Below are 13,568 nucleotides of genomic sequence, written 5' to 3' on the forward strand. Positions count from 1 at the left end.
TATAAATCATGATGCCCGGCACATAGGGTACAGGTGGTAAGACATGTTCCTACCTTCCTTCTTTCCCTGTTCATCTCCCTTATCTTTATCTCCTTCTTATCTCCTCCTCTTTGTTTCTTTCTTGCTGTTCCTTTCCTCATCCCTAATATGTGCCTCCAAGTTACTTCTACTCTCCAGTCACCTTTATCTCTGTGGTTGTGTGTACCTTCTCTAAAGCCAAACTCTTAGCACATCCCTATACTTTTTACAATCTGTCACTTATCTAGGTGGAGAGCTGAGGGATTAAGGGAATCCCAGGTTGAGATGGTCAGGTCAGTTACTAGGAGAGTCCAACACTGACATCTGTTTGTTACTTGACTGGTCTTTCTTCTATCACTTTCATTGCTCCACCATTATTACCCTTTTGTCAACTCTGAGTTCAGTAAACATGGAGTGGGAATTTGCTACTCTTACTATAGAAACATGCTCTGCTGGTGTTTCTGGGGCACTGTCTTATTTTGCCCTTTCAGTTCAGTTCAGTTCAGTCACTCAGTCATGTCCGACTCTTTGCAACCCCATGGACTGCAGCACGCCAGGCCTCCCTGTCCATCACCAACTCCCGGAGTTTACTCAAACTCATGTCTATTGAGTCAGTGATGCCATCCAACCATTTCATCCTCCATCATCCTCATCTCCTGCCTTCAATCTTTCCCAGCATCAGGGTCTTTTCCAATGAGTCAGCTCTTCGCATCAGGTGGCCAAGTATTGGAGTTTCAGCTTCAGCATCAGTCTTTCCAATGAATATTCAGGACTGATTTCCTTTAGGATGGACTGGTTGGATCTCCTTGCAGTCCAAGAGACCCTCAAGAGTCTTCTTCAACACCACAGTTCAAAAGCATCAATTCTTTGGCGCTCAGCTTTCTTTATAGTTCAACTTTTACATCCATACATGACTACTGGAAAAACCATAGCTTTGACTAGACAGACCTTTGTTGGAAAAGTAATGTCTTTGCTTTCTAATAGGCTGTCTAGGTTGGTCATAACTTTTCTTCCCAGGAGCAAGCGTCTTTTAATTTCATGGCTGCAGTCACCATCTGCAGTGATTTTGGAGCCCCCCAAAATGAAGTCTCTCACGGTTTCCATTGTTTCCCCATCTATTTGCCATCAAGTGATGGGACCAGATGCCAAGATCTTAGTTTTTTGAATGTTAAGTTTTAAGCCAACTTTTTCACTCTCCTCTTTCACTTTCATCAAGAGGCTCTTTAGTTCTTCTTCACTTTCTGCCATAAGGGTGGTGTCATCTGCATTTCTGAGGTTATTGATATTTCTCCCAGCAATCTTGGTTCCAGCTTGTGCTTTATCCAGCCCAGAATTTCTCATGATGTACTCTGCATATAAGTTAAATAAGCAGGGTGACAATATACAGCCTTGACATACTCCTTTTCCCATTTGGAACCAGCCTGTTGTTCCATGTCCAGTTCTAACTGTTGCTTCCTGACCTGCATACAGATTTCTCAGGAGGCAGGTAAGGTGGTCTGCTATTCCCATCTCTTTAAGAATTTCCCACAGTTTGCTGTGATCCACACAGTCAAAGGCTTGTTTTGCCCTTTACAAGTTTTAATTTCTGCAATATGATAATCTTTGGGTTTGTGGTCCTATTAGTTTGTTATTTGTACTTACTTTCCGGTGATAAGGAGCTGTCCCCTGGCAGTAGACAGAAAAATTGGGCCCCAGAGAAGGGATAAGCTCCTTTCTGAAGATCCTGGTGAGCTGGAGTGATGTATAGAGAGAATGCAAAGATTGTGCCCCTTGGCCTCTATTCCCTGGGAGCCTGTGTGTAGTCCCCTGAGTGCCAGACCAGAAGCCTGCCCCACAGGCCCAAGGTTTTATGTAGTTCTCTTTCTCAGAAAGACTGGGAATGTGCTTTAGTCAGCTGTCTGTGCAGTGCCCTGAGGATGGTAGTCTGCCAAGAACAGAATCTTTGATTTTTACAGTTCCATAGGATCCAGGAACACAAGGCTGTGACTTTCAGAGCCAAGTGGCCAAGGAGTATTCCCTGGGTGGCAGCTGTAAAAAACTGGGTCATCAGATGTAGAAACTGGGGCACCAAGTGTGTTTGGACATCCCCTCCAGGGGATCCTAGAACTCTGGAGTGTGGCAAAGGTGGAGTATGAAGATAGCACCTATTGGAAGATAAAAAGGGAAAATAGAAATAGGAAAACAAAAAGACAAGGAGAAAAAGAAAAAGAATAAAGGAAGAAATAAAAGATGGCACCCATCTGCATTAGCAAGGCAGAGGTAGAGCAGGGAGATTGTGCCCACCAACTGCCGTCTCTGGGGAGTATGCCAGAGGTCCCTGCCCCTAAGACCAATGTTTTAAAATTAGCAAGGGAGTCTTTTTCTGGTGCTTTTCAAAAGGCTGCTTCTGTGCTGGGCCCTGGGGTGGGTGAGTCTGCCTGTAGGCACTTTAAAGAGCTGTGCTTCAGTTTGCCATATTCCTGCCCTGTTGGTCTTTGAAGCGGATGCTTTGGAGGCTGTCTCTCAGGTACTTATCTGGAAAGTTGGGGTATGAACCCTTCGCTTCTCAGGTTGAAGCTCTGGGTTTTGAGTTCCCTTCTCCTTTGTGTGGGGTTGAGATTGTGTCTCAGACTTTCCTACCTGCTTTGATTGGTTTCCCTCTTGTTTGTCTGATGTGAAGGGCATCACTCAGCTAGTTCTTAGGTGTTTTTCAGAGGAACTTGTTCCAGGTATAGCTGTTGATTTGGTGTGTCTATGGGGAGGAGATGACTTCAAGATCTTCATAAGTTGCTACCTTGAGCTGAAATTCTGCATTTGCTTTCCGAAGAGATTTAATTTTTTTGGCCATTTCCAGCTAAGGGCCAGTCTCAGTGTCCTGAAGATGTCAAGTTCCTCTCACTATGCATGGGTTGTTTAGAAATTTTACCATTGGCTCCATAACCATAAGGTCAGTGACCTCACAGGCCACTTCAGTATGGTTTTGTTTGGCTATGTTACGTCTTACAATTCTATAGCAAAACAAAATTTCCTTTCCAGTGTGGCATTTGACATAGCTTCTTCTTTTTTTAGAAACTACTTGAAGTTAACAGAAAGGGTCTTTATGGAGTGAAAGGGATATAGAAATTGGCAACACATACTGTTTTGCTTTATGGCTGGCGTTAGAAAGACAATGAAAAACACTTCAGCTTTCCATTTGGGGACTTTTCCGATACACGTTCCAACTCTTATGCTGGAAAAAAAACCAATGCCCTCCAAATTTCAAAAGAAAGAATTCTTGCAACCTTGATGACAATCAGAGTAACCTATGTGATGTTAGTTTAATGATTTGTATGTTTCTTTTGGTTGAAAATTTAATTTCTTACCTGATTTCTCTTTCTCTTTAGAAGTGGAACGGATAGTAAAAGCCAATGACCGTGAATATAATGAGAAGTTCCTGTACAAAGTGAGTAAAACACATATCCCGCACACAACCTGGGGTAGGTCTTAAGATAGTAGGATTCATACCTTCTAGAACTTTGACTTCACTAAAAACTTTGTTGGCCCATTTTAATAGTAAGGTGCCATATGTTTCAGATTTTTAAAAATAAATTTAGATTTTAGTAATGTTTATACACTTATTTTTTTACACATTAAGAATGATTGGTATTCATATTGGTATGGGAATAAGATGAAGTATCTTCTTAAGAATGATGCTTAGTTTATTCTGGTGCCCATCGGGCACTTGAATAATGTGAGGATACTATGAAAATAGGCCTCTATGGTAGTACTTTGTGATAGAAGTGGTGAAAGTGGCTGATGGGGGATGAATAACATTTGGGGATTTTCGCTAAGCAACTCAGGCTGAATGTGGAAAATTGTATGTAGGAGAAAGTTCCCCAACCTGAATGATTGTATTTATCAAGTGAGCAGTGAGAATTATTATTTAAAATGTGTGGGCTTTAAGCTTGTACTGAACTACTTTAAAAAAAATATTTATTGGGCACACAGGATCTTTGTTGCGTCGTGCAGGATCTTTTGTTGAGGTGCACAGACTCTCTACTTGTGGTGCTCAGGTTCAGTAGTTGCCCCAAGGCATGTGGGATCTTAATTCCCTGACTGGGGATCCAACCTGTGTCCCCTGCATTGCCAGGTGGATTCTTAGCTACCAGACCACCAGGGAAGTCCCTGAAGTACCTTTTTTTTTTTTTTTAAGCAAGTTTTTTTTTTTTTTTCATTTACGTAAGTATTTATTGAACATCTACTAAGTGACTGGCACTATTCTAGAAACTTGGGATACACTGGTGAACACTGTGAATTATGTCATGCTGCTGCTGCTAAGTTGTTTCAGTCGTGTCCGACTCTCATTAAAATCTCCTCTTTCCTTAACTCAACTTAAGTTGCTACATGGGCTTTTAAGATAAGTTCTAAGAAAGATAATTGGTAGAATTGATGCTGCAGTTGACATGCAGCCTATAAGACCTGGTATGATTGAGTTACTAGCACATTAACCAGAGTCTGAATTCACAGAGGGGTTTGATGACTATTAAGATGTAGCAATGTGAGTTTCATGGGACAGACTTTAGCAGTGTCCATCCAGGAACTAACTAGAGGAGAGAGAATTTTGGCCAATGGATTATTTTTAGTATTTGGTTCCTTTTGGGAGGTCATTTCCATATGTGTAGATGAAAGCATTGGACGGCTCTAGCTCAATACCAACAGAGATAGCTAACCACTCCTCTTCTCATGCTGTGCTAATTACCTAAACTTGTGATTCTCTACAGGGAGATTCTCTACAGCACACTGCCTCTATGACAGATTTCTCATTAGAATAATATATGGCAACTCTGATTTTATTCACTAATTTTATAAACTTGGTTAAAGTAAGCCTCCCCATGAGAGAAGGAATCTCTCTCAGAATGCTCATGAATGTGCTTTCTAGCCTGGAGTGGGAGTGGGAGGATGACTTTCTCCATGGTGATTATTTCCACTCTGTTCAGCCTCCTGCCATCTGGTCATTTAGCCTGGCTGGTCATCACTAGACTTGGCCCCATGCCTTTCTATCCATTTTATAGCCAGTTCCTTAACTCTTGAGGATGACCCTTGAAAGCCTTGACCACCAAATCCTAAATAAGAGGAGTAGAAGTCTATATTTTAAGACCTTGGGGGAAAAGTTCAGTAATCTACTACTGGGTAATCATGCATTTACATATTTGGCTATATCCTTATTTTTCCAATATGTAAGAAGTATTTTCATTCTGTGAGTAGTGACTGTATAAAGAAAGCCATATTTTTTATGTTACTTGTAAGATGATAGTGTTCTTTATGGTTATTTTTACTTAATTTATAAAATATTTCAAACTTAGAGAAAAGTACAGGAAATAATATATCACCTGTGTGCCCACTACCCAGATTAAACAGGTAGTAACCATTTGCCATGCTTGCTTCATCTTTCTTTTACTATTAATAATAATATGCCAGTGATAACAGAGGTTTTTATTTTCTTGAGCTTGCATGATATTGAACAGAAGCACACAGATGTATGTGTTTTCTCTTGGTCTTCTTAACAGTGACAAGGCAGTAGAACAATATTCTGCAGCTGCAGCAGATGGAATAAGGCAGCTTCATCCCTGAGTTTAAACATACTAAGGAAAAAACAAAGCCCATTAAGGTCTAGGAAAACCAAGAATGACACCAAGAGTTGAGAGAAGGAAGCTGCAGAGCAGAGAGGGACATGAGTGTCCCGGGGCTAATGACCCTTCCCATGGCTCAAAGGGGATAAGCCAGGCCCTCCTAGAGTGAACAAGGGTCCCTACCAGATCTGGCTGATGGTGTGTTGATTTGGGAACTCCCAATAGGATGTCTGGCCACACATGAGCTGTAGGACTCTTCTCAGCCTCAGTCTATTCAGATAAAAATTACAGATAATAAGCGTACTGATTTCATAAACTTATTGTATGGATTAAAGTAGAATAACAAAAAGTGACCCCATGAGCTATTCTTTATAGAGATAGTATTTGAATCTATATCTATCTGATTTTAAGGATTTTGAAGCACTTCATACGTGGGCTATCCTTTTAGGAAAGGCAGAAGCCACGGGCCTTTCGCTCAGTCTCGCGTAGCTTTAAAGGATATTACCTCAAATGGAAATGGGTTTTTAAAAAAACGTACAGATCTCAGGCGCTAGTAAAGTAATGCTTAAAATTCTCCAAGCCAGGCTTCAGCAATACGTGAACCATGAACTTCCAGATGTTCAAGCTGGTTTTAGAAAAGGCAGAGGAACCAGAGATCAAATTGCCAACATCCACTGGATCATTGAAAAAGCAAGAGAGTTCCGGAAAAACATGTATTTCTGCTTTATTGACTATGCCAAAGCCTTTGACTGTGTGGATCACAATAAACTATGGAAAATTCTGAGAGAGATGGGAATACCAGACCACCTGACCTGCCTCTTGAGAAACCTGTATGCAGGTCAGGAAGCAACAGTTAGAACTGGACATGGAACAACAGATTGGTTCCAACTAGGAAAAGGAGTATGTCAAGGCTGTATATTGTCACCCTGCTTATTTAATTTATATGCAGAGTACATCATGAGAAACCCTGGGCTGGAAGAAGCACAAGCTGGAATCAAGATTGCTGGGAGAAATATCAATAACCTCAGATATGCAGATGCCACCACCCTTATGGCAGAAAGTGAAGAGGAACTAAAGAGCCTCTTGATGAAAGTGAAAGAGGAGAGTGAAAAAGTTGGCTTAAAGCTTAACATTCAGAAAACTAAGATCATGGCATCTGGCCCCATCACTTCATGGGAAATAGATGGGGAAACAGTGTCAGACTTTATTTTGGGGGGCTCCAAAATCACTGCAGATGGTGATTGCAGCGACGAAGTTAAAAGACGCTTGGAAGGAAAAGTTATGACCAACCTAGACAGCATATTAAAAAGCAGAGACATTACTTTGCCAACAAAGGTCTGTCTGGTCAAGGCTATGGTTTTTCCTGTGGTCATGTATGGATGTGAGAGTTGGACTGTGAAGAAAGCTGAGCACCTAAGAATTGATGCCTTTGAACTGTGGTGTTGGAGAAGACTCTTGAGAGTCCCTTGGACTGCAAGGAGATCCACCCAGTACATCCTAAAGGAAATCAGTCCTGGGTGTTCATTAGAGGGACTGATGTTGAAGCTGAAACTCCAAAACTTTGGCCACCTAATGTGAAGAGCTGACTCATTGGAAAAGACTCTGATTCTGGGAAAGATTGAGGGTAGGAGGAGAAGGGGACGACAGAGGATGAGATGGTTGGATGGCATCACCGACTCGATGGACATGGGTTTGGGTGGACTCTGGCAGTTGGTGATGGGCAGGGAGGGCTGGCATGCTGTGATTCTTAGGGTCGCAAGGAGTCGGACATGACTGAGCAACTGAACTGAACAGATCTCAGCGAGAATGATCTTAATAATTGATGAAGTAATATTCTTCCCTAAAGGCTGAAAAGGGGATGGGGATAAACCGAAAATTATAAAAAATATGAAAGTATAAAAGTATATAAAAAATGGCGAAGCTTCCTCAAATGTAGTAGAGAGAGTGTTTGGGGATAAGATAAACCACAGTTTGAATCCTTTACTCTCTTTCTCATTTACTAACTTGTGATTTCAATATATTTATTTTTCTGCATATCATTAATTTTACCTGTGAAATGGGGCATTTTCCTTAGAGGATTATCTACCATAGGGTTAAATGAAATAATTTATATAAATATTTGATAACAGTAAGACTAGGTAGTATATATTGGATGTGTACTATGTACCACATCCTAGGCTAAACCTTTTTTATGAATTTTTTCTTTAACATGTTTGTGGGCAAGTATGCACAGTCAATTTTAGATTTCCTATAAAGTACTGGGTAAAGTAAGATATCAGTGAAAATGGCTTAGGAAGACAGTGAGAAATTGGCTGAAGTTACTTTTTGTAGCAGATATCATGTCAAAAAGTTAGCAAGTCTGTGATACTAAAGGTGTAGAAGCTGCTGACAAATTATGCAGGGAATGCAATATGGAGATGCAGATGCACCTAAAGCAAGAAGGCTAACAGTGTGAATGACTATGATTGTAGAGAACACCCCGCTCCAACCTGCCAACTAAGCCATATGAAAGTGCTAGTACTTAATACTCTGTGCAATGCATTTGATAAGTTCAGGAAATAATCCTGATATTCTTAGTATGGATATTGACAGATGTATGGTTAACTGTGATGACAGTAACAAAGTTAGTGTTAATAATGATAATAGGTTACACATATGTAAGTGCTTACATGGTTCTAAGCATTCTATTATAGTAAACTGATTTCATCTCACAACTCTGTGAAGGGAGCACTTTACTTATCTCACTCTTATTTATGAAGACATTGATGCACAGAGATCTCAGGTGGTTTACTCAAGGTCACAGAGCTGGATAATGGCTCATATTCTTAAAACTATGAGTGTAGTTGTGAACCAGGTGCTTTGCACATATAGCTAATCTTCCACAAAACCCTAAGAGATGAAGCGGTGTCCCATTTAGTCATTTGTCTGAAGTCACACAGCTCATAGGTAGAATCCTAATTTAGATTGGTCAAATTGAACGCCTGTTTATTTCCATGATACCTTGCTGCTCATTTGACCAATCTTGAAAAACAGTAACAACAGAAAACCCATCAAACAAATCCTCTGAATTCCCTCTCCTTCTCTTATTACATACCTGCTGGTGAAGATTTTATACTCTGAAGACAAAGGTAGATAAAGGAGATACAAAATTTTACAAATGTGAGGCTAAGAATGACCTTAAATCCTACCCTTAGCATTTGTAGATGAGAACTTGGGGTAAAAATTTACACAAAGCACAGATAAATGGTATAATTTCCACAAACACAAAGACTGGCCAAGCAAACTTTTCTCTCTGAAGGCTGAAAAAAGATATTTCAATACCTAGAAAAACCTTAATTTATCAACAAACCCTTAAGCTTCAAAGCAATTTATAGAACATAGAACAGTCTTAAAAAATGACCAAAAGTGCTTTTAAAAGATAAAGGGTTTAGAATACAAACAAAAGACAAGGTTAATGATTCTAAGTAAAATTAATTGGCAAATGAGACATGATATTGTGAAAACTGAAAGGTGGAAAACATAAACCTGCAAGTGGGCTTTCAGACTGCCAAGATGCTTAACACAAAGCAGGACCAGGGTGGAGGAAGAGTGAGCCAAGCACTAGACTTATTCTTCTCATTAGAAAGGACTTCAAAGTTTTCTTGGTTAATAATAGGAATGAATAATAGAAGTAATGAGAACAGTTGTATTAAAATATGTTAATGTTAAAAATGTTAGGAAAACATAAGCGCGAGCCAGACAGCCACTCACGATCCCTGTTAGGAGGAGTTCGGAGTGAACGGTAGGAGTAGTGAAAACAGCTGTAATTGTATTAGAATGTGTTGATGTCAAAAATGTCAGAAAAAAGTGTTAGATTAATTATAGCTATTTTCTGACTTTATTAAAAAATAAAGAAATATTGGAAAACACTGCTTCCCACTGTGTCCTGTTATTTTTCTTTATGTCAGCACAGACATATCCCTGTTCAATTCTCTTGAACTCAAACATAATTTGAGAAGGGGGAGGAACTTGTCTGAGTGCTGAGAAACTTATCCTGCCTCCAACTCAGATAGTCCAGTAAACCTGAACACTTTATAGCTTTTATCTGAAAATATTTCTTGCACAAAGTTAGATGGGAAGTTTCTAAAGAGTTTTTTCCCTGAGCTAAATTACTGGTCCTATTCAGGAAGTATCCTGGCTTGAAGTTGGTGAAAATTTAGCCAAGTAGTTTTAGATGCTTTTAAAGGAGGCCTTCCTTCCCCAAATGTCAGTTTGAACACCATAATTTATTCTTAGAATCTTGAGATGGCTTGTTGATATTATGGTTACTAAATGGAAGCTCTTGTTGCTCTTATGAGTTTTGTGATTGGTAAAACAATAACCATTTGGGTTTTCCAAAAAGTGTTTCTTCAGTGTGACAATATGGCGGACTCTCAGCGGTCAGTGCTACGATGACATCGCCAAGATGCCCTTCAGCTGAGCCCCTTCCATTTCCCTCCCACCCACTGGCTGGGACTTGTGTGTTTACATAGTCACTTCTCTCTTAACTCAGAATAAGTGGTTAAGAGTGGAGTCAGAGGTTGTGGCCCACCATCACTCTGGATGTGTGAACTTGAACAGTCACTGGACCTCTTTAGGCCCACATTGTAATGATGTGTCTGTGTTTCTCTCAGACCAGACTGACATAACAGTAAAACTTTCTGTTCCTGTGTGTGGGTGAATTAATGTTTCATTGTCTCCTTTTTTAAAAAATAGAAATAAAAATGATTTTTAAAATTCAGTATGTTCACAATGTACCTACTCTAGACCTAGCAACATGTGTTCATTGACTTAATTACTTTCCAAAGAGGTTCTGAGGAGATTTACAAAAAGAATGTGAAGCTGAAAGGAGTAAAAATACATGAGGAAACTGGAATGTGTAGAGTATTTTTAGATGGGCCCCAAACTGCATGCTAGAAGACCCTGTTGCTAAGACAGGCAATGTGTTGAGTGCTGAAAGTGAAAGTGTTTTTCGCTCAGTCATGTCCAAAAAATTTAAACTGCTTTCTTCCAAAAAAATTAAACTGCTTTATTCAGGTCCACCAACTGCTTCCATGTAATTTAAAGATATTCTGCTTTGAAACCTCATTGGACTATAGCCCGCCAGGCTCCTCTTTCCATGGGATTTCCCAAGCAAGAATACTGGAGTGGGTTGCCATTACCTTCTCCAGGGAATCTTCCCAACCCAGAGATAGAACTCGGGTCTCCTGCATTGCAGGCGGATTCCTTACTGTCTGAGCCACCAGGGAAGTGCTGGGGTTATTTATAAAGGGGATATAGATTCTGCTTTCCACTTTCAAGGAGCGTGTGTAATCTATTCAAGTAGAGAAGAACAGCACATAGGAATGAATTTGATAATAGGTAATAACCAAAAGGTAATGCTAAATTCTAATTGTGTGATGCGGCCTGTGTTAAGGGAAATGAAGGCTCAGTGTGAGTGAAGATGTTTGACGAAGTGTTAACAGAGGAAATGGGAAATGACTTGAGACTTGTTTGTTTATATGTACCACCACTTGTTATAAACGAGAAATGGGAGAAAAATCCTCAAGACTGATCTAATTGGTGGTGGGGATGGGTCAAGGGAAATTATAGTTCAGGTAGGTGAGACCTGACTTTAAAAAAAGAATTTGAATATGAGGTAATAGGCTCTCAAGGGGCTGAGGAGTCACAAAGAGAGGATTTTAGTAGCCCTCTGGATTAAGTAGATTTGACAATCAAACAGAAATGCCCAGGTTAATAGGGAATGTAACTTGGGTGGGGTTAGAGTAATAGATTAAGGATATCCATTGGAAGAAGGCACTTCAAGTTAGAAGAAAAACAGAACTTGTTAAGGAGTGATGGCTGAAAGGTGTAGGGATAGAAACTCCCACTCAGTTAGAGAGGGGAGTGCTGAGGAAAACAGGGAAAGGGGGAGATGAAAGCTGGGGTGGGGTGGGGTACAGGGCGGTGCGTAACCATATCTGAAGCTAGGTGCTCATGAACGTAAAAGTTGAAGCAGAATATCTTTACATCACATGGAAGCAGTTGGTGGACCTGAAGAAAGCAGTTTAATTTTTTTGGAAGTCAGAGGGCAAGGGAAAAAACATTCAGAAAAGAAGGGCTTACTTAGTTAATAATAAGGAATAAAAAGAGAAATAGTATTTAAGCTTTCAGACTCACTGAAATGAAGTGAAGGATTTTTGAGTCAGTTTTCTCACATTTTGACTAGGTACAGAAAGCCATGGGAAGGTAAAACTTTAAACATTTTCTTTGAAAGACTCGGGATATCTACATGTTGGGACACATCCTAGTCCTGTTTTAATCCTGGGAACATTTGGTTTTCTCTTCTTTTTTTCATGAGCAGCGTAGTTGTACTGCCAACATGCTGTAGATGCTCACCAAGAAGCCTGATGATTAAAGCAATTTATGTACCAACCAAAAAGTATGGATGATGCCAGGCACTGTGACTGGTTGGAATTGGTTGTGGAAAGTGCCAGTAACTTGCATTTGCTGTCTTTTCTGGTTGTTGGTTGTTGAGTTTTTTTGTATTGGGGAGTTACTATAGTAGCAGTAACTTTTTAGCAAACATTGAAACGCTTTCTGTTTTGTGTGCTGTTAATATCCGTGTCCATTATTCTATGTTCTACATGACAGAGGTTTTATAAATACTTGTAGGAGAAAAGATAATTTTTGGATATCCCTCAAATTCATTTTCATTCTAGATTCAAGACTTTAAAAGTATAAATAGTTCATCATTTTGACATCTGATTTATTTAAATACTGTTATTTGGCTAAGCATTTGTCTAATTTTTTGTTTTGTTTTGTTTCCTTAATTTGGTTGATCTGTTTTAAACCTTTTGTTTTAGCCTCTAAATTCCTATTTCTAAATGTTCTAAAATGGTACATTAAGAAAATTTAAAAATCCAGTTAAGTTCTAGAACTTTGAAGAGTTTGATTTTTACTTCTTCCAGGTTTGAGTGAGATAATTTCAGCATCCTCATAAGTTAGTTCTGTTCTGTCTGCTCTACGAAGTAAGTTTTCTAGTAAAGCCACATAATTAGCTTCATTTGTTTATTTTGCTTTTACTTTATTCATTGCAATGATATAAAATTTTAAATAGTTTTCAAACAATATGTAATTGGAATTAAAAGAGTTAAAATAAGCTAATTTTGATGTTTGCATTTTGGAGCTCTGTTGTAGCGTAGCTCTGGTGGACTAGATTAAGCTAAGGCTGAGAAATGAAAAGATGGAGCAGGAAGGAAAGTAACCTCCTGTGTGAAGCAAGAACTACAACTGCAGTTTCCTTTGTTGGCCAGTGGTTTATGAAGGTAATCCATAAATCAATCATGTGGATAATACTGGGCAAGTTCAGAAACAGTTGAGGGGCTAACGGAAAAACCACCAACCCAACAGTCTCAAGGTGGTTTTTAACCCGGTTTTGTAATTTTCTTTACTGGACCAAACAGTTTGTTTCTGTGATTCATATTATTAAAAGTTAATAACTATCACATTTTATATTTTGTAGTTGAAAGATTAATCAAATCATTTGTGTTAACAGTTTAGTCTCAAATTCATGTCTACTATTATAAAACCAGTACTAGATTACTAGTGAATTTTATATCTGACATTCTATATGCAGTTTCTTACAAAAGTAAACTATTTAGGCATTAAAGTTAGACCTGGAGATCACTTAAAAATGATACTAAGAATTGATAAGGAGCCATATATATAAATATTTGTGTGTTGTGTATTTATGTGCATGTAGGGAATGTTGTAGCTATAAGAATGTGTGTATGTCTTTGTAAGAATTTTCTGGCTTGAATGGTGAAAGACTGTTCTTTGGAGCAGTGAACAGCAGATTCTTATATCTAGATGGGTGATGTAAATTTCTACCTGCTGATATCCTGATGTGACATTTCTGGCAGCGCTGGTTGTTCTGGTTTTCATGTGTGCTCTTTGGTTGTA

General features: G+C 39.2%; 1 protein-coding gene across 11 annotated transcripts in view; it reads left to right on the plus strand.

The window, feature by feature from the left end:
• Positions 1-13,568, plus strand: part of ATP8B4 (ATPase phospholipid transporting 8B4 (putative)) — a 345,053-nt gene that overhangs the window by 99,096 nt on the left and 232,389 nt on the right. For all 11 annotated transcript variants that reach the window (XM_055538002.1, XM_055538000.1, XM_055537998.1 and 8 more), the window contains one exon: positions 3,381-3,439. In XM_055538002.1, coding sequence (XP_055393977.1) covers positions 3,381-3,439 — 59 coding nt within the window. The remainder of the gene's footprint in view (positions 1-3,380; positions 3,440-13,568) is intronic.

Source organism: Bubalus kerabau, chromosome 10 (assembly GCF_029407905.1).
Source record: "Bubalus kerabau isolate K-KA32 ecotype Philippines breed swamp buffalo chromosome 10, PCC_UOA_SB_1v2, whole genome shotgun sequence".
NCBI classification, from domain to species: domain Eukaryota; kingdom Metazoa; phylum Chordata; class Mammalia; order Artiodactyla; family Bovidae; genus Bubalus; species Bubalus kerabau.